This window comes from Vombatus ursinus, unplaced genomic scaffold (assembly GCF_900497805.2).
Source record: "Vombatus ursinus unplaced genomic scaffold, bare-nosed wombat genome assembly UNPS02014773.1, whole genome shotgun sequence".
In the NCBI taxonomy this organism is placed as follows: Eukaryota; Metazoa; Chordata; class Mammalia; order Diprotodontia; family Vombatidae; genus Vombatus; species Vombatus ursinus.
In genome coordinates this window covers 39,896,367-39,922,733 of record NW_020954551.1, presented here as the reverse complement: position 1 = coordinate 39,922,733, position 26,367 = coordinate 39,896,367, and the positions used below count along the sequence as shown (strand labels likewise).

The 26,367-nt window shown below is 46.1% G+C and overlaps 1 protein-coding gene across 4 annotated transcripts; it reads right to left on the bottom strand.

The window, feature by feature from the left end:
- Positions 1–99: 99 nt before the first annotated feature.
- On the bottom strand, positions 100–26,354 carry XPC (XPC complex subunit, DNA damage recognition and repair factor). 4 transcript variants are annotated; one of them, XM_027863678.1, is made up of 16 exons: positions 26,087–26,354; positions 21,532–21,724; positions 17,748–17,863; positions 16,156–16,279; positions 15,348–15,432; positions 14,417–14,574; positions 14,088–14,208; positions 12,267–12,356; positions 10,445–11,332; positions 9,031–9,191; positions 7,476–7,557; positions 5,709–5,843; positions 5,458–5,627; positions 4,491–4,584; positions 2,825–2,914; positions 100–1,088 (listed from the first exon to the last, which is right to left on the bottom strand). In XM_027863678.1, the coding sequence occupies exons 1-16, from the start codon at positions 26,166–26,168 to the stop codon at positions 879–881; spliced, it is 2,799 nt and encodes a 932-aa protein (XP_027719479.1). In that variant the 5' UTR covers positions 26,169–26,354; the 3' UTR covers positions 100–878. The 4 variants fall into 4 exon arrangements, with proteins under 4 accessions (XP_027719479.1, XP_027719482.1, XP_027719481.1 ...); XM_027863681.1 differs by lacking the exon at positions 21,532–21,724 and having other exon boundaries at positions 26,087–26,173; XM_027863680.1 differs by lacking the exons at positions 21,532–21,724; positions 26,087–26,354 and adding an exon at positions 19,028–19,105.
- Between the last annotated feature and the right edge of the window lie 13 nt (positions 26,355–26,367).

The following is a 26,367-nucleotide window of genomic DNA, read 5'->3' as shown; positions in this document are numbered from 1 at the left end:
GAGGGTCACATGTGGCCTCAAGGCTGTAGGTTCCCCACCCCTACAGTCAGACCAGATAATTTCAGATCTTTAACGTTTCTATGAAAGAAAACAATGAAATCAGTCTTTCTATAAGCTTTATTGTTCCCCCCATAGTGATTTTTAAAAATTATCCTCCTTGACTATCTACAATGTAAAGCATTTTCTATTTAACCAGGATAGTAGTTGGGGGCTCAGTCAAGATTGTTGCTGTTTCTTCAGTATTCTACATTTGTGGGATTTATTTCCCTCTGATTTTAGCCCTTTTCATAGGTGCCTACATCCTAAAGTGAATCCAAAGATCATAATATTGTAGGAATTATACTGTAATTCTTCTGTTTCAACGAAAATTCAGGGAAAAATGCAGTTAAGGCCAGGGAAGAGGTAATGCAGATGACAAGTCAGTGAGGCAAGAAGATGGCTATCTGTTAAATGGAAATTGTGTTTAAACTGACAGCAGCAGCTTTCTGCATTTGCAGAACACATAGAATCTATTAAAATCTGGTGTTTCTCACAAAGAAAATTACTCAGCATTTGCCCAAAGTCCCTCAGGACCTCCAAAGAAATCCATTTACTCAATATGTGTCAGATTGTTGAAAGATACCACTTGAAAGGCAAGATTCCTAAGTAGAAAAATATCCGACTTAAAAGACTACAAAGGGCTGAGGGGTTGAGTGAAAGCTAGAGTCTTATGTGAGGAGTGGTCCTGCAGCACACCTGAGCCATCCCGGGAATTCGGAGCCACTTCCTCGCCCTAAGCCTACTGAGCCTGGCCCAGCTGCCCGGCTGTCTTTTTTTGGCAGTCAGGGGAGCATACGGCCATGGTGCTGGGAGAGTGTCTGGGAGCTGTTTTCTCAAAATTACAACTTTTCAAAGGGGAACAGGTGCTTGGCTTCCTCCCTCCTTTCCCTTTTGGTCTTCCTAGTTCTTCTCAGTTTCTGCTGCTCTTCAGTTTCTCGGTTCTGGGGCCAGGAGGCAGCCAGATCTTGGGCTGCTGCCTGTGAGCTGGTCCCTTCCTCGTCCGACGAGAATCCGGCTCCCCTCTCTGAGGTTGCTGCAGCAACTTCACCCTAGAAACACAAGTGAGCGGTCACAGGGGAAAGGCTGACTCTGTGTCCTCTCTAACATGGAGATAATAGACCTGTACCACCTCTCACACAGGCACTGCACGGCAATGTCGCTGTGCCCGTGACCTGTACGAGACAATCAAGCACACTTAACTGAGTTCAGTGCTCATCTGTTCTGCCGCTTTGGGTGGGACATTAGAATGTCACAAAAGGTGATGCTAAAAAAGAGACTAAAATGCCCAGAGAATCTTCTGCTGGGCATATCCCCCGAAAGTCAGTGACAAAAAAGCAAGGCCCCATGTAGACAAAGATATTTATAGGAGCACCCTTTGTAGTGTCAAAAAACTGGAAACTTACTAGCTGGGTGACCCTGGGCAAGTCACTTAACCCCACTGCCTAGCCAAAAAAAAAAACAAAAACAAAAACAAAAACAAACTGGAAACCAGGATGATGCCCATCAATTTGGGAACAGATAAACTGCTATGTGAATGTCAAAGAATATTATTGTACTGTAAGTAACAATGAACACGATGACTAGAGAAGAATGAAAAGATTTACACAAATGGTTGCAAAGTGGAGCAAGCAGCACCTGGAGAACAATCTGTGCAATGACTATGACAGTGTCCATGGGAAGATTACAGCTTCCATGCTCCTAAGTACTGGGACCAGGCCCATGAGTGGTCATTGTATTTTCAGCCTGGGCAAGATTAAGGAGTCTTTTTTAATCTTTGAAGGGACAAAAAAGGAGAGGGGAGGGGAAGGGAAAGGAGGGCCTGATGTGTAAGTCTGTGGGCTCTGGACCCACTGAGAGCCTTAAGAGTTAGTGCAGGAGTCCATGCACACTCCTAGCATTACTGTTTTGATATTTAGATCACTTTTTAACAATATACAAAGCATAAATAAAAATATTATCAGGGCAGAGAGGTGTCTGAAATTTTTTGACATTAAAAGTGGTCTTGGGGCAGCGAGGTGGTGCAGTGGATAGAGCACCTGCCCTGAAGTCAGGAGGACCTGAGTTCAAATCTGGTCTCAAACACTTGACACTTATTAGCTATGTGACCCTGGCAAGTCACTTAACCCCAACCGCCTTAAAAAAAAAAAAGTGGTTTTTATTTTGAAAAAGGCTAAGAACAATTGATTCTATGGTTTTTTTTCCCCCCACTCCCCTCATTTTGCTGATGAGTCTGAAACCAAGCTCTCAAGAGGTGAAATTAGCTCAAAACAGCAGCAGACTGCAGACTTCAGTGCTCTGACCCCAGATCTAGAGTGAACACAGAATTTACTCACCCATGGAGGCTCCCATGACTCTACGAGGGGAACGGGGAGCTTGAGGTGGGGAGAGCCACAGACAGCTGCCTGCCTCTGCTGCCCAACTCCTTTGCTGAAAACCTCTTGATGCAACAACTTATCTGGGACCCAGTCTAATCCAGCAGTCCACATACAGGGAAAGTCCCCCAACATCACCACAAAATTAATACCTAAACTGAGCCGTCACACTGTGAAACCCCAATGGAACACTGTACCCACATGCCCTTTACAACTCCATCCCCCTCTAATACTGGGTCAATACTGCATTTTCTCTGAATTCGCTAGCATTAGGTGGTGCCTGCCTGTATGGAGACCAGGCTGATTCCAGGGGGTGCTGGGTGGTTAATACTGTGGAGCAGCCACTCAGATGCTGCAGAAATCTGATCTGGGATCTTTCCTCATAACCAGGTGTCTGAAGAGCCTGTATTTACCTTGTCACCAAAGCGTAGCTTCAGCCTCTCTCTTATGAGAAGCCCTTTCACCAGTAACTTCCAGTGCCCCAGGACTCTCTTCTCTCTTTTCTATGTTGAACAAAAGGGTAGTAGAAAAAGAAAGCTAAATGTTAATGCTGGCATAATTTAACTGATTGTATTTTGTTTTAAATTAAAAAAAAAAATTTGGTTTCTTTATACTTCTGTGACATTCTTGAACACCAGATCCAAATAAAAATCATTTATGGTTTCATGACAACTTGGAAGGTTTTCAGTGGAGAGCCCCAGGGATCAGGGCTCGGTCCTGAGTTGGTTTATATTTTTCTTAATCACTATGATAAAGGCAGATATGGCACAAAGGTGTAGGAGGGGGAGCCAATAGGTTGGATGAAAGTCAGGATCCCAAAAGATTGTGATAGGCTCTGACCTGGGCCAAAATGAGTTAAGACAGAGGTTCATAGGGAAGTATGTCAACTCCTACACTTCCATTTAAAAACAAACAAACCAACAACCAGGTTTGTAAGTGTAAGTTGGGGGAAACATGTCTAGACAATGGTTTCTTTGAAGACGATCTGCATTTTTAGTAGATTCAACAATTAATATGGCAGCCACGACACTCTTGGGCTCCATGAAGGGAGGAATAACTTCAGAAATAAGGAAGTGATAGTTCCAAATGTGCTCTGCCCCAGCCTGACCTGATATGGGATACTATGTTCAATTCTGGGCATTTCATTTTAAGATGAATGCGAGTAAGCCAGAGAGTCCTGAGGAAAGTTAGTAAGGGAAAAAAAAAAGTTCATGTCATGAGGACCAGCTGAAGGAACCAGGAATGTAGGGTCCAGAAAAGAGAAGATTCAGGAGAGATATGAGATGGGTTATGTCAAAGAAGGATTAGATTTACTCTGCTTGGCTCCTGAGGGCAAAACAATTCATGGAAAAGTTTCAGGAGCAGACTGAGGCTTGATGGGGGCAAACTTCCTTAGAACTAACACTATCCCAGACCTGGGATGTGGCTGGCTCCCCACCACTGAAGGTAGGTCTCCAACACACGCTGGATGGCCATGTCTCACCCTACTGTAGAGGGGATTTTCTTGGCAGTACATAGTGGACCAGATGCTGCAGACATTCCTTGGCCCGATACTTGGCGTTCTGAAGTGGAAGCATGTAGTCCCTGTGACCAGGACCCATCCAAGCATGATCTGGTGCTAAGAGCGCTGGCCTTGGACCCAAAACTCTCAGAAGACCAAGCTTTGACACTTAACCATTTGCATGACTTTGGACAAGTCACTTCCCCTCGATAAGCCTCAGTTTTATCCTCTGTAAAATGAGGTTACCTTTAAAGGTCCCTTCTAGAGCTGACATTCTGTGAGCTCTTTGTTTTTCTATAAATTTTAGGTTCCTTACTGTGTTTCACACAGTCTTACTTCTCTGCGCTCCCTGCCTGACAAAGTCTGGTCCTTTCTCTGGATGCTGGAGGCATCCTCTAGGACCCAACCCTTTTTTCAGGATCTCAGAGATCCTCTAATGTGACTTGCTCATTTGATGGCAGAATCTGAGGGCTAGGAAGCAGGGCACGTTTGTGGCCGCAGTGACCAGAGCCTCATCCTGGAGCTCTTCTCCATGCTGCCACAGTGCCCAGACTGCCTTCGAGGTAGAAGCTTTTTACCTCTTTCTCCTTTTGTTCAATGAGTGACTGTTCATTGTCCCAGGCAGCCAAGAGCACGTCTTTGTACTCTTCACATACGATGTACCCATCAGTGCTGCAGAAAAGACAACACAATGCGTATTCTTAGGAGACAGGAGGCGGGACAGGCCTCTCCACTGGTGACTAACCTTCCTTTCTTCCTTCCTTTGGTAACATCCCATGCCTACTCCTTCATAACAGTCATCAAGCATTTATCGAGTGCCTACTAGGTACAGAGGACTAGAATTGATTTTGAGAGATGTCGAGTTTGACATCAGACACTGTCATTGCCCTCCTAGTACACTGGGGGATGGGGGACGCAAAACAGAGAGCTATGTGAGGTCTTGAGGGGAGGAAATCCTTCCTTTCTAGGAAGGTATTGGGAAAGTTACATGGGGGGGATGGGAGGCATTTGATTTGCACTTTAAAGATTCTTCCATATGGACTGAGAGTAACAAGGAAAAACAGGCAAAACACCTATCTTCACAGCTTACAACAGAAATTTCTATCTCTGGACAGGGAGTCCCAATTCCTCTCTTTCCTTGTCCATCCTCATCCCTCATTTTGGGCTTTGAGGGTAGCACTTCAGTCTCACGATTCGCTACATCCACAACAGAGGGTGGGGATTTGGCTGAGAATAAACGTAGCATTTTGGCTCACCTCTAAATATGCTCAAGCGTTTGAGAGAACTGCCTTTGTTTCCTGGGGTAGGTCAAGATATAGCTTAGGGTTTGTCAGCAAGAGTGCTCCCATCCACAGCGCACCCTGTCCCAGCCATATCCCACGCCTAAACTGCCCCCTTCATTTCCTGGGGTCCCCAGTGTTTCAATCCAAGCCTGGGCTAGCTCACATCCACGCTGGCCCTAGAATGACTTTTTACTCCCACACTGAAAACCACCTCTATCCTGGTGTTTAAGCTGGACCCCGGCTGGTCTGGTGCCTTCCTTACACAGGATGCGAGTAGCCACAGTGGAAGTCAAAGCCAGTGATAGCCTGGACACAGTCGATACCCAGCTTTCGGGCAACTCGATGCAGGTTGGGCAGTTTCAGCTGGACACACCCAATGGGCAGCATGCTGGGCACGAAGAGGTAAACATTTCCAAATTCATTCCGGGGGACCTGCCACAGAGAAAGGATGAAGAGGCCAGCCCGAGGAGACTGGTTCAGGGGAGGCTCGCGCCGCTCTTCCGGGGCACGTACCTTCCCATCCACTGCCACGGGCGGCTGGTACTCCTCGGTCTGCCAGTGGCCAAACAGACCCAGGTCATCTTGGTCCCGGTACTGGGGATCAGCCAGCCGGGCCTTCCGGGCACGATTGGAATATCCTTTCACCATCTGCAGTGGAAGGAACAGCAGCAGCTTATGCAACAACACAGACAGATCTTGCAGAGAAAGCACCAACAATGAGGACCCTCTGTCCAGATCCTATGGGTGGTCCTGGGGGACAAAACCTCTATTTTCACTTGATGGGAGTCAGGGAGAAGGTAGAAAAAGCTGAATAACTTGTTTAAAAGAAGAAGGCGTCAGTGGGAAAGCTAGGGATTATATCCCGGAGCCTGGATAGCCAGCCCTCCTACCCTGTGAATGTAGAATGAAAGGGCATACAGTTGTGGTTCTGAAGCAGATGTGGAAATAAACCTGAAAGGAAGTATCAGGAACTGAAATGCAGGGAGAACGATCTGGAATGAATGGAAAACAGCTGGAAGTTACTTGTGGCCAGCGGTAAGGGCCAAGGGAAGGAAAGGTCTCAACAATGAAACAGGATCCCCAGATGGAGCTAGATCTTGAGTGGGACCTAGGCTCCAGAGGAGAATGCTTGGGGCACAGCGTGGGCCTGGCAAGCCTGCCGGCCCAGGCCCAGAGCCGATGGGAAGATGAAAGGCCACAGCCTTGGCCGCCTCTTCCCTTGAAAGTGAGTCCCTCTCTCTACGCCCACTCCCCCAGGGAGTGACTGGCTTCTAGGTCTGAGCCACTAGAGAGTGGGGGCTTCCTTGATGTGAAGTTTCTCCTCCCCACCCTGCACCAGCCTGAAGCTGCTCACGATGTAGATAGCTGCTGTCTTCTAGACCCCGCTGCCCCAGCCATCAGTGCTGCTAACCTGAATGCCAAAAATTCAGCCAAGGACTTTGCCTAAGGGTATTTCACAGTGCCTCCTGGGCATTCTGGCAAAGTGTTTTAGAGGGAACAATGGGCTGGGAATCAGAAATTAGAAATCTTCTTTTCTAGTGATGCTTCTGTCACCAAGATTTAGGGTGATATTTTTCAAATTACTCAATTTCAAACTTTTAGTTTCTTCCTTTATAACACAAAGGGTGCAAGCAATTTTTTTAAAATTGTAAAACTCAGCATTTCATTAAGATCTTAGTTAAAAAGTTGGAAGTGAGAACCAGACATACACAATAAACCTCAAAAAAAAAACAGACCCTGAAAGGTACTTTCTGCTCAGGGCAGCAGCTGTGGAGAGGGCATGGAAACAAGCTGGCTTCTCTGTCCCACACCAGCCATGGCCAGTCAGCTGCTCCAGCTCTGTCTCCCCTTCTGTTAACACCAGCCAGACCCAGCAGGTGGAACCCAAGATTCTTCTGTTATCGAAGATTTTTTTTTAAAGCTGCCCAGCTCTGACATTCTCTGATATGCTGGAAGAGTCCTGGATTGACCATTTGCTGTCAACAGACACACAATCAGAAGTGTTCTGCCCTTTCCCACGCTGACCCTGAACTAGATCTGGCCATTGTTTTCTAGACTCAGGTCCTGGCCAGAGTTTCTCAAACACGTCAGTTCCTTCTCAAAGCTTGCAGCCCCTTCTCTGGTGCTCATTTCACAGCAGGCAGAGTTTCACCCTCCTCTCACTGAACAGCCCCTGGATATGTTCCCTTTGCCTCAGTCTCGACGTCCAAACTGCCATGGTCATGGTGCCACACCAGGCGCCTCTCTACCCAGACCCCGATCCAGCCAGAGCCCAGTTACCTTGTATGGAACTTCCCCAATCCTGACCACTCGTGCTTCCTTCAACCAGGTATCCCTCGAGTGTAGGGTGTGGACACAATCCCTGGGAGAGAAATGTGAACAGTCAGTTACTCCTCAAATGATCAGAGATCTATATTTCTTCCTACGTTGGTCATTTTCGGCAACTACAGATATTAATTAGTAGAATTAATAGGAGGAAGCTGTCACCTCTGATATCTGCCTATAGAAAGAATGTGAAATAACCCCTTGGAATGGGCTCTGGAGTTGCCTGAGGTAGGCGGAATAATGCGTGACTTCGACCTCTTGTCCTGCTCGGCAGGGTGCCATGACTCATCTTCTGTCACACCAGCCTCTGGATTTCCCTTCCCTTCCCCAGTGTCCTTGTCCTCTGTCTCCAAGGGACTCACAGCCACCATCTACTCTGCACATACACACAAGGCTGTGTTACAAGCCGGGACTATTCAAAAGCAGCAACAGCAGCCAAGCTGAGCACGTGGTAGATGCCCAGCCTCTCATGCCCACCATGGGGGGATCCAAACAAGAGGAAGGGCATGGTTTTTGCCTCCATGAAGCCTACAATCCAGCTGGGGGACAGGGCTTACATGTGGTAAAGAGCCAAGCCATAACAGATGGCAGAGCATGCTCCTGGCCACTCCCACAACCATGGGAATCTTACAATTATACTTTTGACACTCAGCAGGCATTTATAAGCACCTACTGAGTGCAGCACTATGAATAACACTGGGGAAGACATGAAGATAAATAACAACCCACAGGCATTTATTGAGCCCTTCTGTGTATAGCACTATGATTAACACTGGGGTAGACAAGATAAATAACAATCCCTTTCTCAATCAACCCACAGGCATTTATTAAGCACCTACTGTGTACAGCACTATGACTAACACTGGGGAAGACATGAAGATAAATAACCCACAGGCATTTATTAAGCACCTACTGTGTGCAGCACTATGAATAACACTGGGGAAGACAGGAAGATAAATAACCCACAGGCATTTACTGAGCACCTACTGTGTGCAGCACTATGATTAACACTGGGGTAGACATGAAGATAAATAACAATACCTTTCTCAATCAACCCACAGGCATTTATTAAACACCTATGTGCCCAGCACTGTGGCCAAGCCCCTTACAAATGTTCTCTTATTTGAAGGGCAGTCCAACACTAAAATTTGGACACATCTACTACTAGCATGACTAGCCCCCAACTCCCTTTACAGTGAAGTACTTTGATTGGTGACAGATAATTTGGTGCTGGTCCACCACATCCCTGATAAAACATTTAACTTTTGAGCAGGGTTTCTTTCTCTCCCAAAGACCCTCCCACTCACTTCCCCCTTCACAAGTCTTCTCTCTTACCCACTTTCTCCTCACCAAACTTCCATTCTTCCAGCTATCATACATGACCCCCCCCCTTTCCCCTCCCATCCCAGTTAACTATCCTCTTTTACTCACTAGGCCACATCACTGAAGCTGTCAATGTTTTCTTGCTCACTAGCTAGAATGATGTGCACACTGACAGTGGTCCTCTTACCTAGAATACACAGCTTCCCCACGACAGTACCCAAGGATGGCAGCAGTCTCTGGGTATATGGCCTCATATTTCAGGAGATGCCTCTTCAAGGCATAAAGAGGGTGGTTCTTATACATGCCTATAGCAGTTGGCAAGGGCTGGCTCTGTAGCTTTGCCTGAAACTGCATAGGCCAAAGACAATGTTAAGTAAGATCTTTATAAAAGGAAGTTTTTTTTTTAATAAAATTTGAACTTCTCTTGACTATCATGTTGGTTACCAAGTGTTATTATGGATTAATGATCAAATTTGTTAATACTTTTGCGATGATCTCAGTTTACCCGTCCCACCAACAAACAGGTTTTCAATAAACATGAAATTCTAGGGTCAGATTAACTCTGCGGCTACACACGTCAATAAACCATTCTGGGTGGATGGCTAATCATCTGCTTGTTCAGATCACCAGTCTCCACCGGAAGAGAATGTACAACCTCCTTCGGGAAGCCGACCAGAAAGTTCTTTAACGTCTAACTTAAGCTTCTTTACTAAACGGAGGTGCTAAGTTTAACTCCCAGTAGAAGAAGATAAACCAGTCGCTCTGAGCTATTCAATGGTGCTTTGCCAATGAGCCCTTCCACTGTTCCTAAAGGAACAATGAGTTCCTTTAGCCTTTCTTCACAAAGTCAAATTCCCAGTCTTTTGGTGACTTCTATCGCTGCCTCACTCCCCACTTCCCCATTTCTCTGTGGGGGAGGAGGCAAGAGGCTGGGATCCAATTTTCAAACAGGGGTCACCTTATACATCACAGACTCTGAAGGTTCATTTCCCTTGGATGCACTTTGGTTTATTTTGAGCAGACTATGAATCACTGTTAGATTATGGTTACTTGTAAGCAAATGAAGAAAGTGGCACCCCAGGGCAAGCTCTCTCTGCTCCAGGCACATTAAAAAAAATCACGTTTGCTAGTTCTCAGTGACCTCAAAAGAGAGAATAAGGTGACTGTCCATTTCTGCATGTTCCCGTGGCACTGCAGGCTCTCACTACAAACATGTGAGGGCCTAGTTTCACTTTGGGTCCAAAAGTGAGTCATGGACACACACTGTATATTTTCTCCCTTTCCTTCCTTCTCCAGCATTCATGAATCATCCGCACATGAAAGGTCCTGCTTCGGGAAAACGTCACTCCCTCGCCTGGCCTTCATGATGCAGGAATACTGAGCTAAATCAAGGACCTGCCCTCCCCCCCAGCAGCTGGAAGCCCTTGTGGCCCTGCTCTTTTCTCTCTGGGCTGTGTCATGGGAAGGTAATCGGTGGGTCACATCTTACTCATCCTCTCAAACTTCTTTCCCTTGATATTACCTGTGTCACGTGAACAAACATCAGCTGGGACAACTTGACTCAGCAAGCGGCAGTGAGGTTCCCAGGAGTCAAGGCTTACCTCCATTTCTTCTTTATTTTCCCTTGCCCCAAAAGGGCTTTGGTAGGGTCTCAAGGTCTCAGCCCACCACTCTGAATCTACACGGCACTTGCGGGTAGCTGTCATCCAGGCCGGGTCATACCGCTGTGTGATATCCCGGGCACACCCATCATTGTCAATGCCAATGATGTAGGACAAGGGCTTGGTGGCATATTTGTAACAGGTCAAGGGCTGGCCCACCACGCCATGGACACAATCTACGCATACCCACCTATCCTCCCCCTCACAGTACACTTCTAGCCACTGGTCCACACCAACTGCTTTCCCGATTTCTTCTTCTTCTTCTTCATCACTAGAAATGATCTTGACCTTCTTGGTGCCCAAGGCCTCTGGGGATGCTCCTGGAAGGATGGAGGGCTGACTACCATTTCTTTTATTCTTTGCTGATGTACTGACTCTCCTTCTGCTGCCCACAGATGCTGCCTTTGTCCTCTGGGACGGAGCTGACCTTCTTGGTCTCTGGGTGCCAGGCTGAGAATCTTCATCAGATAAATGACTGTCATTCTCACCGGAGAGCTCGAAATCAGAGCTGCTTTCGGCCCCATCGCTCCCACTCTCCTCTTTGTAGGACACCTTTGAAGTCCTCCGACTTTCCCTTACAGGTCTCTGGGCTTCTTTTTTTTCTACCACCACGTCTTCTTCCTCACTGGGAGAACACTGTGCATGTTTTTTGCTGCCCACTGCTGCCTTCTGAGACTTTGGTTTTTTGCCCTCTGCTGCCCTCTTAGAAGAGGCTGCTGCTCGTCCTGTGCTGGTCTTTGGTCTGATCTGGGTTTGGGCCTTTTGGCTGGGGGGTTCAGAACAACTTTCAGGATTCTCTAGGGAGCTGTTCTGTGACTTTTTCTTGCCCTGGAACACAGAAGGTGATTATATATTTGCTTTTTTAATTTTATGAGTACTAATTATTTTGTTTACTCAACATTTATGAAATCTACTATATATAATGTCCAATAACAGGCATTAGGAAAAATACAAATATAACTAAGTCCTTGCCCTCAAAGAACTATGGCAGAGATATGGCCTAGCCACCGACTGTTAAAAAACCCAAGGAACCTGGGATCTATTTCAGTTTACTCAATATCAGATTTAGTCAGTCTGAAATGGTGCAGATGCACTGGCTAAAAACTGTAATAAAGCCAAGAGTCCCATGATGATCACAACTACATAGCAAAAAGTGACTTCCATCACCTATGTCTCTTTGAGACAAACGGCCCTTCTTCTCACTTGTCCCTCTTTACCATATTAGCCACCTTGTAGAATAGGCTTCTTCCTCGTGGAATTTTGGAAATGGAGAAGTTAGAAAACTATAAAATCAACAAATTTTCAGAAAACAGCAGCAAAAATAAGGACCACAATTTCAACACAGACAAAAACTTGGCATCTTCATCTGCGAATCTTAAAAAAATGTTTTACTCAGCCCGTTGTCTGTCCCACAGACTCCTTCATCACTTTAACCTTCTAGGAGGTGAGAGGACAGTTACTCATTTCAGAGAATGCAGATTAGAGTGCCAAGAGGTGCCATGATTTGTGTGTGGGCTCCTGACAATTTAAGGACAAAGCTAAAAATAGAACTCGGTTCTCTAGATACCACCTCCAGTTCCCAAACCATTTGATGAGTTTCCCTGCAAGTGAACTGTGTGGTAGATTTGGAAAAAGCTACATCATGGAATCCCAACTCTAAGGTGCCAGACAAAGGTCATCCTTCTTAAAAAAGTGTGAGATAACTGTTCTCACTTCTCCATGACAACCCACCCCTTTACTGTGGGGCCCCCTAAAATCTCACCTTTGCAGCTAGCAACTTTAGAGGAATGGGCTGCAGAGACAATACCAGCCGGGTCAGAAGTTGCAGTGATCGTAGAATCAATAAAAATATCTGTGTGGGGAAAAAAGAAAAAAAAAAAGAAAAAAAAAGAAGGATGTATAAAGCCCATTAGCTAAGACAAAAGTTCACATCACTCAGAAAGTTCATGCAAAATTCTACCCAATTTTTCACACAAATTCTTTCAGTAAGGACCATAAAAACAAAGATAAACTTGCAAAGCAGTGAAGATTAGCATAGGTATAAGTAATTTCTCATTGAGTTACAATAATCACTCAACAAAGCTTAATTGAGAGCTAAGTGTTCAGCCCTGTACTATCTTGAGGGATAGAGAGATTTAAGAAAAATGATTCCTCAGATAAGCTATCAAAAGACAGGAATAAACAGTTTTTAGAAGAGAAATGTAAATCACAGAATCAGAGAATCTCACACTAGGAAGTGGCCATTTGATCAAATGCATACTTCATGTAATTTTGTCTTTCACTTAACTCCCATCACACTTTCTTGATTACCTTCTCAACATGGCACATTTGACCATGTTCTGCCTTCTTTGGGCATAATATCATATCATTAGATTGGAAATATAGTTATTCATAAGCGTGTCTGAATTTTCCTTTGAGATCATAAGATCCTGGAGGAAGGCTTTGATCTGTTCCTGACTGTACCCTCAACAGTACCTAGAATAGCACCTTACATCTGTTCACTTAATTAAAAAACCATGTGGAGAACTGACCCAAATCACTATTAATAAAAGAACTATAAATTAAAAGAATGTTGGGGTTCCATCTCCCACCCAGAAAGATGACAAAGAGAATAACAGAAAGTCAACACGGGAGGAGGGGCCTTTGATAAAAGAGGACGGGGCCCCATTTTGCACAATTTTACCTCCCACCCAGTGCGTGGCCCATTAGAGACGATCTTATCAGAGGCAGCAAAGCATTGATTAGGATTCAGAAGACCAGAGGCCTGGCCTTGGTTTCACCACTAAGTAGCCATGTGACATTAAGCAAGTGACTGAACTCTTCTGAGCCCCATTCTCTTATGTGGAACCTGCTTACCACACAGAGCACTGAAAAAGAGCCAAAGTGTGTGAAAAGGCTATAAAACTCTAAGGAGTTATTGTTACCAATCACTATTCACTGACTAGCTATCCAAAAAACCAGATTTGGGCTCGAGGATAACAACTGAGAACAGACAGATGGCTAGAAAGCCGAAGAAGAAAATGCTCTGTCCTTCTTCATCACGTCCACTGTCAGGGAGCTCAGGCTTTTCAAATCACGGGGGGAACGAAACTCAAGTTGCAGCTCCACGGCCTTTGGTGCTGTTTGAGAAAGCCTGGCCCCCATTTCTCTGCGCAGTAAGTCAGGCCGAAGGTCTCCAAGGTGAACAAGAAATCAGCGAGGCAGCCAAACACACAGCTGTGCCATGGTACTCATCGAGCCTGACCCGGGCAGCCTTTCTGCAAGGCTTGTGTGACGACCTCTCCATTTTATCTCTTCTAGTTGCAAGAACAGCAGACTGCAACTTGTCTTCAATGCACTCCTAGCACCAAATCCAAATGGCTGAAGGCATGCTTATCTGAGTGGAACACTGGTCTGCCTTCAGTGTCCAAGACTAAAATCCATCATGTGAACTAAACTAGGCATCTTCTTGGGGTTTCCAAATATAGTTACTGAATAATAAATGAAAAAGTTTCTAAATCCCTTGCCCCCAAATTAATTGCTATATAGATTTAGCATTATTCAGAAGATTAGTGCATAGCCTAACACCAACTGAATCACTTACATGAACCAATTCTTCATTATCCTGTGCAGAATAAATAGCAAAACGCCTTTCCAGGGTGGAGCGCAGGCTGTCTCGCTCATCAGTGGAAAGCTCTGCATTGACGGTGAATGTGGCAATGAACCTGCAAGGGAAGAAAGCACGAAAGCGGTTCTTGGTTTCCTGGATCAAAGGGGCCGCTGACTCCACTGAGAGGGGAAAGGGAACTCCCTCACTAGGAGTGACCACCGCCTTTCTGTGGATTCCTGAGTCAGATGACTAGACAGCTGCTCTCTAGGCTAAAGGAAAGCCCCTGGCTCAGGTCGGGCAGGAAGTGGAATGGAGGTTCATACCATTTTACCAGGTTTGAAAGGTAAGGGACATCCACTTTATTAGGAAGCACTTTGGCGAAGTGAGCTGGGATGATGGAGAGGCCGATGGCCTGGAGATCTGGCTCATTACAGGTATTATTCCGAAAGAAACCATTTGCTAGCAGACAAAGCAGGTGTACCTATTAGGCAGGGGAATAAGGACAAGGAACACAAGAAGGAAAAAAAAAAACCCTTGAGCCAAAGAGAGCTTTGAGCTGTCAAACCGACGTCCCGTTTTAGCCCGAAATATGTCTGCTTTTGTGGTCTGTGTCTTCCCCAAGGTCTGGTATTCTGCCATGCCTTTTGGTTTCTATTGCCAGCAGCATCATCTTACCTCATCCCTAGATTACAGGAACAGGATCTCACTCAGTTTTCCTGCCTCCAATCTGCTAGTGTACTAGTCTGCTAAAAATGCCACTGACCTAACATTGCTCCCCAGCCTAGAACCTGTAAGAACTCTCTAGTGCCTCCTGGACACAGCTCAAAGTCCTCCTTCTGACATTCATAGCTCACATCAGAGTCACCAATCAGTCCAATCTTATTTCCAAAAATAATCAGGCTGTTTCCAAGTTTGTCAAACTCACTCTACCTTTAGATGTCTCTTCACAAACTTTTTCCAGAAAGTCTCCTACTTTCTGCCTGTTCACGTCATCGAGTCCCCTGCTCCAATCTCACCCTTGTACTTAGACCTGCAGTGATCTGCTCCTTTTCTGACTCTGCCCCTGGGAACCCGAGATCTCAAAGAGATCTCAGAGGTTGCTGCATCTAAGCCATTTCTGTATGGAAGCAGTGCCCCTAGCGCTAACTTTGTGAGGATCAGGACCCTGCCTCTTCTGTCCTCCGTCCTGGCACCAAACACAGAGAAGGGACCCAATGAATGTTTGGTGAATGAAATGAATTCTGAGGCTCAGACCTTGTGTGTATCTTCACGGACTTCTTTATTGAAGCGTTTCATCATTCTTCGAAGGTATGTCTCCAATTCCGTCTGCCTTTTTTCTCTGCAATGGGTATCCAAAAGCAAATGCTGAACTCAGAAGGTCACGATTTACCAGCTCATTTTTCTTACTCAGACAACAAAGGCATGATTACTGTTCCTCATCTCAGTGATTCTCCATTTCATCCAAGCAAGTCTGATAGATCCACCATGGATCTACTGTGGATGACTTGCTCGTTCTCACTGCTGTGTCTTTGTCTGGCTCTTCTCCCAACCTTCTCTAGTACAACAGGTCAGAACATACCATTTGACAAGCATTTATTAAGTGCCTACTATGTGCCAGGCACTGTGGCCTTCCCTGATTAACCAATCTATAACCTTTATTGCTGGACTTCATGACCCTTCACACTTGATTACACACTTGGGGGGCACTATATTTACTTACACTCATTTGTAGGTTGTGTTACATGAGTTAAGCTATTCTCGCATGTGCATGCCTGGTTTCCGGTTACTTGAAAACCCCTCGTGGGCACAGAGTACAGCTTCCACACAGCCCTCAATGTGCTGCTCATCTGTCAGACGGGTACTTAATGAACACTGACCACATACAGTCTGCTGGGGATTTCACGCCCCAAACCACAGGGCTCTGCTGAGGAGCTCTGCCTCTGGCTCAGAGACGGCCAGGGCCACAGCGGGTGATGGAAAAAAATGGGGGCTTCCCTCCCATGGCTTCTGAGGGCTGCAGCATTACGGGGAACACAGATTCAGAAGGAGGGTCTGGTCTCACCTTCTCTCTCTTGCCTTCAACTGCTCCGGAGTTTCAATCTCTATCTCCACTGGCTTGGCAGGCAAAGTTGATTGAAAGGAGGCTGCGGTTCCTCCCGTCTCATCTGGTACAGGCTCCTTAAGTTCTAGCAACAAAATGCGAGCATCAGTCTTTCACGTGGTTCAGAAAAACTGCAGACATTCACTGAGAAGGAGTGAAACTTGCTATTTTAGGAAATACCAGCGGCTTGATCTAAACAAAGCTTCTTCTACCGCTTTATCAATTATAATATTTGCAGTTCCTGGAAGGCAGGCTGGGAGTCTTCTATAGACAGGGAACCAGTCCCATGCAACTGAAGGCAGACAAGGTGGTGACTCAGTGGTGCAGCTGTGAGCCTCCCCGGTCAGCCAGGCACCAGCCTAACTGCTGGCATGGCTCAGTTGGTCAGTAAGTATTTATTAAGCACCTGCTGTGTGCATGGCTCTGTGCTAAGTGCTGGGGATGCAAAGAAGGCCAAAAGGCAGTCCCTGCCCTGGAAGAGCTCATAATCTGATGGGGGAGACAAGAAGCAGATGGCTCTGTACAAACAAGCTATAGACAGGATAACGAGAAGATATTCAACAGAGGAAGACACCAGACTTAAGAAGGACTGGGAAAGGCTTCCTTTAGAAGGTGGGATTTAAGCTGGGACTTGAAAGAAGCCAGGGAGGTCAGGAGGTGGAGATGAGGAGGGAGAACATTCCAGGGAAAGGAGACAGCTGGAGAAAATGGCCTGAGCTGGGAGATGGAGGGTCCTGTTTGTGGGACAGCCAGGAGGCCAATGGTTCTTGATCAAAGAGAACATGGGGGGGAGTAAGGTGTCAGATGACCAGAAAGGTAGGAAGGGGCTGGGTGATGAAGGGCTTTGAATGCCAAACACAGCATTTTATATTTGCTCCGGAAGGTGATAGGGAGCCACTGAGTGAGGGGTGCGAGTGACATGACTGGACCACCCAAAATACAAGGACAGAACCAGTCCGTCTAAGTCATCCAAGATTTCCAACAAAGCAACGGTGATTTTCAGCTCCCGCACAGGTGAGGAAAGGGTGAAGTCTCTGGGGGTACTAAACAGTGGCCTGAGGTAACCCTGAACAAGCAATTTGCTGCTTATTTGCAGGATCTCTGGAAAGTCTAAGCCTCAGTGTTGATTCCCCTGAACAAACAGGCATCCCACACCTCCCCTGTGCTAGGGTTGTGTGAGAAACACAGGTAAGACGTGGTCCTGGCCCTCCAGGAACCTGGAGCCTGTGTACATGGATGGGGGGAGGAGGGGAGTGACTTGTGGGGTGCCCTGCAGCCCCAACAGCCTAGGATTCCACTGGAGTCACCAGAGCCCTGAGGCTCTCTTGGCCATGGTGCTGACCCCACTATTCAGTACATTCAGATGAGGCAGCTACAATGGAGGGTGCTTTCCGAAAAGTGTGAGCCCGGGGAAAACCTCAAAGAGGCAGACAGGACAAGCATTTATTGACAAGAAAACAGCAGGGCTACAATACAGACTACACGACTGCAATTAAACAGACCGCAACCAAAAAGAAAGATTTAAGGGGCAGGTCATGCTGGCGTCAAAGTACCTTCCACCTCCTCCCAATCATCCTCGCTTTCGTCCTCTTCATTCTCCCGACTGCTGTCCTTTTTCACTGATGCTTCTGTCTTGGGTCGGATCTTCTTGGTGATGCTTGTGAAGTCACTATAAATATCACAGCAAGAAACAAACAAGAGGCTCAAACATCTCTCTATTATGTCAGTGTTTCCCTTATCAAATTTAAGGGGAAGAAATGATGACCCTTTAAAAACTGTCATTGGCAATTGGCTAAAAAACATTTTCTGTTTACACTGAGCCTGATTTCTCCCTTAGGTATTTTTCTGAAATTCTCATTAAAAGATTGAGGTTTTTAAAAAAAAAATTTTTTTTTAAATTTTTAGGTAATTGGGGTTAAGTGACTTGCCCAGGGTCACACAGCTAGTGAGTGTCAAGTGTTTGGTCTGAGGCAGGATTTGAACTCAAGTCCTCCTGACTTTAGGGCCAATGCTCTATCCACTGTGCCACCTAGCTGCCCCACGATTGAGTTTTAATACTGAATCTGCCACTAATTCATCGGTTGGCCTGTCTTTCACATGCTGCCTCAACAATGATGACCTAAAAACAAACCAAGTCAAAAAACAACGGAAAAAAGGCCACAGACAAGATTACAAACATCCCAAATTAAAGGCAATCACAAAAATGTAATCAGGGAGCCCCAGGTTACAGTAACGGCCCCCGGGCATAAACAGTAGAAGCACATTTTTCTGGCATTGTCAGGGAAGGTACTTGATGAATTTCCCAGGTCACTGGCACTTATCCTCTTTTTCTGTATCTTAACCATTTTGGGTGTGAACTTTCTAAAATGCATTACACAATTTTTCGCTCCTTAAACATATTATTGAAACATGGCATTGAAAATAATTTGCCTTTTTCTCTCTTTTGCCTTACTTGTTTTTATTTTTACTGGCTCTCTACCACTATGAGAAAGGAGGTCTTGTGCAAGAGGGACGTCCTCCAAGTGCTTCTGTTTGCAGAAGACGTTGTGCTGGTTGCATCAAGCCCCAGAACTATGCAGAATCTCCTGGAAGAGATCTGTAACTGCTCAAGATTTTGGCTTTGCCACTCACACAGGAAACACCAAGCAGAGAAAGAATGTCTACTGTCGAGACCAGGGGCTCTCCACCTTTGCTGGGCCAGGGAGCCCTCGGCAGTCTGGTAAAACTCTCTGTCACCCCTCGCGTCACAGCTGTGGCCCAAGCCTGGGCCTGTGCATCACCTCTCTCCTCTGACACGGCCCCCACCGTGGTGCTGGCCCTCATCCCCTCACACCTGCACTGCTGCAACGGCTGCTGGTACTCTGCCTGCCTCAGGCCTCTTTCCACCCCGATCCGTCCTCCATTCAGCTGTAGAACTGATCTTCCTACAAGTCTACGTCACTCCTTTACTCTCCCCATTTAACAAACTCTGGCAGTTCCTGTTACCTCTTGGATTAAACATAACATCCTGTTTGGCTTTTAAAGCCCTTCCTGCCCCTCCAGCCTGAAACCCAGCGACTGGCCTCTTTGCTGCTCCTCACACGAGACCTCCCAGCTCGAGCCCCCATGCGTGGGATTCTCTTCCCCTTGTCTCTACCTCCTGGCTGCAAGTCTCAGACTTTCCTAATCCCCCTTAATGCAAGGGCTTGCCCTCTGAGGTTCTCTCCACTTTATCTTGTCTACGTCCTGTGTGTACAGAGTTGTTTGCGTGTTGTCCCCGCAACCCCCCAAGAATGGGAGCTCCTTGAGGGCAGGGACTGGTTTTTGCTTTTCTTTGTATCCCCAGCACTAAGCAGAGTGCCTGGCACACTGGGTGCTTAATAAATGCTTGTTGACTTGAGAAAGTTGGCCTGCTAAACTGGCTGATTAGCTAGACACTGGCTAAATAAGGCTAATATTCATAGCAGGAACAAAGCACTGGCAAATTCATCAAGGAAGGTTTCTTTGCTAGATTAATATTTACTAATTTAAGTAGGCTTTAATTATAGGTATCAACAGCAGCCAGGTGGTACAGTGGATAGAGTGCTAGGCCAGGAGTCAGGAAGCCCTGAGTTCAAATTCAGCCTTAGATACAGACTAGTTGTGTGACCTTGGGCAAGTCACTTAACCTCTGTTGGCCTCAGTTTCCTCAACTGTAAAAACGTGGATATCAATAATAATAATAACTACATCCCCAGGGCTGTTGTGAGGATATTTGTTGTAAGATATTTGTAAAGCACTTAGCATGTTACCTGACACACAGTAGGTGCTATATAATATTACCTCATTTTCCTCAGTTGTAAAATGGGGCTAACAATAGCACTTGTTTCCCAGAGTTGTTGTGAAGCTCAAATGAGATCAGATTTGTAAAGTGCTCAGCACAGTGCCTGGCCCTTAGTAGGGGCTATATAAATATTCCTTCCCTCAACATGTGAAAAAATTAAGGCTTTTGTGCAAACAAGATAGTAAAAATAACAATTCAAGTATGAAAGAATGACTGAATGAATGAATGAATGAATTTTTAAGTCCTCTTCTCTCCATGGACTCAAAGACCCCAAAGTCCCCAAAGATGGATGCGTTGTAGTAGAGAAAGCACTGGATTCAGAGTCAGAGGACCTGGCCTTGAATTCTGGTGAATCAATTACCCTTTGCGTATCTCAATTTCCTCATCAGTAAACTGAAGGGGCTAGATGAAGTGATTTCTAAGGTTCCTTCTTTCTTTAAATCCTATCCTACACATCCAGGCCTGAAGCAGAAATGTCTTCCCAATTTTCAAAAAGAGAAGAGACTGGAGTCAGCAGGTGAGAAGCAAATGATTGTCTTGGACTGCTGAGACAACTCTGTGAAGGACCATTAAAGGGATGGTTAGTGAACATCTGGAAAAGGAAGCAGCGATTACAAAGAACCAGTATGGCTTTCCTAAGAACAGGTCATATGAGACTGACCTCGCTTTCTGAAACAGTCGAAAGAAAGTCACGGATAGTTTATCTAGATTTTAGCAAAGCCCCATCACTATCCTAAGTGGATGAAAGGCCCTATGACAAACGAAGTCCTTGATGGCTCTAGCTGGGTGGGAGGTGACCAGGGCACGGCCTTGTGCATGGCCTCTCATCTCTAGCACTGGCTTGAACAAAATAAAATGCAAGTTCCAAAAAGCCGAATTTATGCTTTACGCCCTAACAATCAGAGTCATCCACACGTGGAATGGATGGCCGCTGCAAGCAACGGTTGAATGGCCCTGGTCAGTGGGGTCAGAGACAGGGTTCTCTTTCCCGTATGGGCTGGACTGATGACTGAAGTCCCTTCCAACTCTCAAATTCTGGGGCCCAACATTTTAGGGCAGAAAGAAAGGCACTGGCCTGGGACAGGTTCTAGTGGTGGCTCTTCCTGGTCTCCTCTCTGGGCCTCAGTTTCCTTACGTAAAATGAGGGGTTTGAACTAGAGGATCTCCAAGATTTTTTTCCCACTTTAAAATTACATAATTCTATGCTCTTTATGCAGAAGATTTCAAAGTGCTTTAAAGCTAGTAGTACATATGTCATCCTATTAGAGACTCACAACCACCCTGGGAGGCAGGTGCTATTATTATCCCCATTTTACAGCTGAGGAAACTGAGATGAAAAAGCGTGCCAGGTTCATACAACTACTGAATGTCTGAGGCTGAACTTGAACTCAGGCCTTCCTGACTCCAGGCCCAGTGCTCTACGTACTGTGGAGCCCTGACACTGCCTGGAACAGCTTCAGTGAAGAATAGAAAGGTAGCTCTTAACACCACCATTTTCCTGAGGGGAAATACAGAGAAACTCAAAACTATCTTACACGAAATCTTCTCCCTCACTAGAGGCTTCCTCCTTCACAGCAGGACGCTTTTCAGATTTCTTCTCCGACTTGACTCCTGCCTTCTTTGATGCACCACCTCGGGGCCCACCAGGGTCACTGCTTCTCTTCTTCCTTTTCCCACTTGGGACTCTGGGGACACGAGTATTCTTTGGCTTCTGATCTTCAAAAACATCTGTATGAGGGAGGAAGGAGAAGGCAAGGGAGCAAAGGGGAAGGACAGTCAAAGCGCTGCCAAAGATTCTTGCTCTCTAACTTCTCCCCAGTCCATCAGGGCGTTTCCATGGCCACGACCCTGGCACAGAGCCTCACCTTGTGCACAAGTGTTAGATTGCAAGCTCCTTGAGGACAGGGACTGTCATTTGCCTCTTTTTGCACTTAGCACAGGGCCTGGCACATAGTAGGTGCTCTTAATGTTTACTGATTGAAAAAACAACCTGACGCCCATTTCCCTGACATGGGACTGATTATCAAATGTGCTAATACTTGTAAAAAGCGCTTGGCACAGTGCCCGGTACACAGTAGGTGCTCTATAAACACTTATTCCCTTCGTTCCTTAAACAAGCCCATCCTCCAAACTCCCTTTTTGGTATTGATGAAGCTGCTGTTCTATTGTTCTATTCACCCGAGTTTTCAACACCTGGCCCTCTCCCTCAGCTCCACATCCAATCAGTCGTCAAATCTTGTGGTTTTACTTGCACAACACCTCTCACGTTCATCTTCTTCCCACTTATACGCCACCATCCTAGTTAGGGTTCCATCACCTCTTTATTTCTGAACTGTTCTCCCTGATCCTACTGTCTTTCCTCTCTAATCTATTCTCCACACATAATCTTCCTACCACGTGGGGGTGACTCAGGTCAGGAGAGACAGATCTGACTCCTCTGCTCAAGAAGCTGCAATGGCTTTCTATTGCCTCTACGATAATACACAGACCTTCAGCTTGGCATTAAAACCCTTCACAGCCTGGCTCTGGATGGGCTTCTCCTCGCCACCCCCCGGGGAGCTCTTGGTACTAGCCAAAGTGGCCCACCTGTTGTTCCCTGAACTCAAAATTTTATCTCTCCCTCTCCCACCTCCTGCAATTTCTCCCTGGGACTCCACAGGCTTCCTTCAGGTACACCTCCTAAGGAAAGCCCTTCCTGATTGCTCCCAAAGTTAGTGCTCTCCTCAAACTCCTCAGATTAGGTGGCATTTATTTGGGTCAAAGGCACGTGTCCTCCCATAAGGGCAGGGACCGGATTCCTTTCTGGCTGTTGTATGCACGGTGATTTGCACACAGCAGGTGTCCGCTGAACTACAATTTGTTAAAGGAGTAAGTCTGAGGAACAACCTGGGAATCAGGATTTCTGGATTCTATTCTGGGATCTGGCCCTAAGCCACTGGACTAGGTTAGTGGAGTTTCAATTTTTCCATCCTGAAGATGGGGACAATACCTCTTCCAAAGGTATCAATCATTTCTGCACCATTCTTTGAGTTAGCAAAAGTGAGCCGAGTATGCACAGAGTCTGTCTCGGTGCTTTGAGGGTGCAGGAGAGCACCCAGTGATGGTTCCACAGATCAGAAGGACCCCTGACTACAACACACTAAGGGGACATTCAATACAGATGTTAAGAAGAACATAAAACCTAGAGAAGAATTGGGAAGAAAACAGAGGCATCCTAATATGAACAAGAAAACTACAATGAAGATGGTCTGGGGGTTTTGATTTGTGTCTTTCCACTGACAAAAAAAGCACTCCCCTGGTTTGCACTTGAGGAGGATGTGACTGAGATCAAGGAGAGAAGCTTCCCATTCAGGAGCAGCCGCCTGCAGCCCAGCATCTGCCGCTTCTCTGCTCTCTGACTCACCCACACCGGCCTGCTCGGCCTCGCACGCCTAGCGCCGGGTACCTCGCTTCCCTAACTGGCAGGACTCAGCGGAGATCTGATTACAGCTCTGGGGCCCACTTCCTGCGACATCTTCAGGAATCCAAACGCCGGAATCCACAACTCATTCAGAAAGGCCTGGCTCAAGTGCTTGCTGGGGCTGGTCCTGGGTCACTTCCTTTGTAACCTCAGTGATACTCACAGTGTATTTCTAGCAAGCACTTTAAGTTTTGTTTTTTAAAAACTGGATTAGAAAAGAAACTCAGGTTTCTTCTAGAGGGGACAAGAGGTCAAACCTTGGCTTGAACACATACTTGCTCTGAGACAAGAGGCGAACCTACTTAACATCTCTAAACCTGTTTCCTTACTTATAGAATGCATATAAATATAAAATGTATATGACAGCCTGAATTTCCTATCTCAGACCTGTTACTATAGTTAGAATTATTAAGTAAAAATCTCAAAATAAATGGTGTAACTTAAGTTTTGCAAATACTATGCAACATAAGCTTACTGGGGATTCTATGTCCTTTGGGGTAATAGAAAATGAACCTGCCCTGATTTATCCAGTTCAACTTCTTCATTTTTATAGGCAATGACATCTTTTAATCCATACTTTCTACCACTGCAAGATTAATTTTCCTCATATAAAGATATGATCAGGTCACTGCTCTGCCTTTAAATATTTCAATGGCTCCCTATTACATACCAAACAAAGTCCAAATGCCTGGTCTAGGATTCAAGGTCCTGACCAATCTTGCACCACTCACCACCTATTGAGTTTTATTTCACAATACTCCTCCCCTCAAACTCTACAGCCAAAATGGGCAACTACTCCCCGTAACACATTTTTTGCTTTTTGCCATCTCTATTGGTAACTTTCCTCAAACAGTCTCCCACACGTTATTGTGTCCCACTCCCAATATCAATCTACAAAAATCCTACATTCCTTTCAAAACCTGCATCAAACTTTCCCACCCTCTAAGAAAAATATTCCTTGACTGTGCCTGTTGGAAATGAACTTTCCTTCCTTTGAAATGACACAGAAGCTCTCTCAGGCATTTGCTCATGTTTTATTTTGAATTACAATTAACTGAATCATGACCCTCAGAGATGGAAGAGTTGGAACCTCAGTCCAACCCAATTACATGTGTGTGGGATTTCCCCTACTGGAATGTAAATTTCTTCAGGGAATCAGGATCTTCCCTTCTCTGGGGCTGAGGACACAGGAAATATTCCCTAGCAAGTATTTGTGGAACTGAATGGATACTGAGGCTCAGCCACCCTTTGATGCCTTAATTCGACAGTCAATCAACTGACAATCATTTATTATTAAATGCCAACTTTGTGCCAGGCTCAGGGGCCACATAAAGAAATATGAAACTGCGCCATCTTCTGCATGAGTTTTTCTTGATCACCCCAACTGCTGCTGCCCTTCCTTCCAAATAATCTCTTACTTAATAAATGTGGGCATAAATAAGGATGTATTTATTAAATTTATCTTTATATTGTCCACATTTTTTATATGTACTTGCTGCCTTCCCCATTAGAAGGTAGGCTCATTACTCACTTGTTTTCTCTGCCCCTAGCACAGTGTCAGGCTTAGTAAATACCTGTTTGACTGATTGATTTATAACAATGATAATAATGATAATAGCTATCATTTACATAGGCACCTACTATGTACCAGGCACCATGCTAGGCACTTCACAATTAATATCTCATTTGAATATCACAACAACCCTGGGAGGGAGATACTATTATTAACTCCATTTTACAGATGAGAAAACTGAGGCAAACAGAGTGACGTGCACAAGATCACATATAGTGAGTGTCAGAGAAAGGGTTTGAATACAGATCTGACTCCAAGCCTGGCACTCTACCCACTCTCTCAGGGAAGGTAATAGATGGATGGATAGATAGACACAGATGGGACAGAGATATAGATGGATGGACAGACAGACACAGATGGGACAGAGAGATGGATGGATGGATAGATAGATACAGATGGGACAGAGAGAGATAGATGGATAGATGGATAGATAGATAGATACAGATGGGACATATAGAGATAGATGGCTAGATAGACACAGATGAGACAGATACAGAGAGATGGCTAGATAGACACAGTTAGGACAGACAGATAGATGGACAGAGATAGATGGATGGATGGATAGGCAAATATTTGCATGGATGATATTCAGATGGAGAGATTTGGATGGATGAGTGGATAAGATGGATATTTAGAAGGAGATGGATGGATAGATATTTAGATAGATGGCTGATACAGTATGTGCGTGTATATATCTATATCTATCTATCTGTAGAGGTATGCATACACAAAAGAATACAAAGTAATTTCAGGGTGAGGAGACACTAGCAGCTTCAGGATCAGGAAAGCCCTCCTGTTAGAAGGTGGCTTTTGACCTGCGCTTTGGAGTACTCTAGCGCATCTGAGCGGCAGCGCAGATGGGGGGCGTGCATGCCAAGCATAGGGGAGCAGCCTAGGCAAAAGCTCCGAGGCCGGAGACGCGGCGTCGCGTGGGTTGCTGCGCGAAAGTTCTCCCAGACGGGGGAGGGGAGGGTCCTGCCTGGGCTCATCCCCGCCAGTTCCACACACTAGCCCGAGGGGACGCCAAGCCCACCGCCCCGCCCGGCCCCCCACTCACCGGGCTTCGCTTCCTGGGTCCGGGCCTTCTTGGGGGGCCGCTGGCCCGGCTGCTCCTTGCAGGACGCCCGCTTTCGGGCCATGCCGCACGGTCTAGCCCAGCACAGGCCCGTGCAGTGGCTCAGGCGTGGGGGCGGAGCCTCACGGGCACTAACCCTCCCCTGTCGCTAAAGCCACGCCCCCTCCGCCGGATTCCGTCGACAGACCTGAGGTCTAAGTGAACTCCACTGGGAGAAGGCTGGGAACCGAGGGGAGCAAAGCTTTCCTTACTTCCGGTGAGCA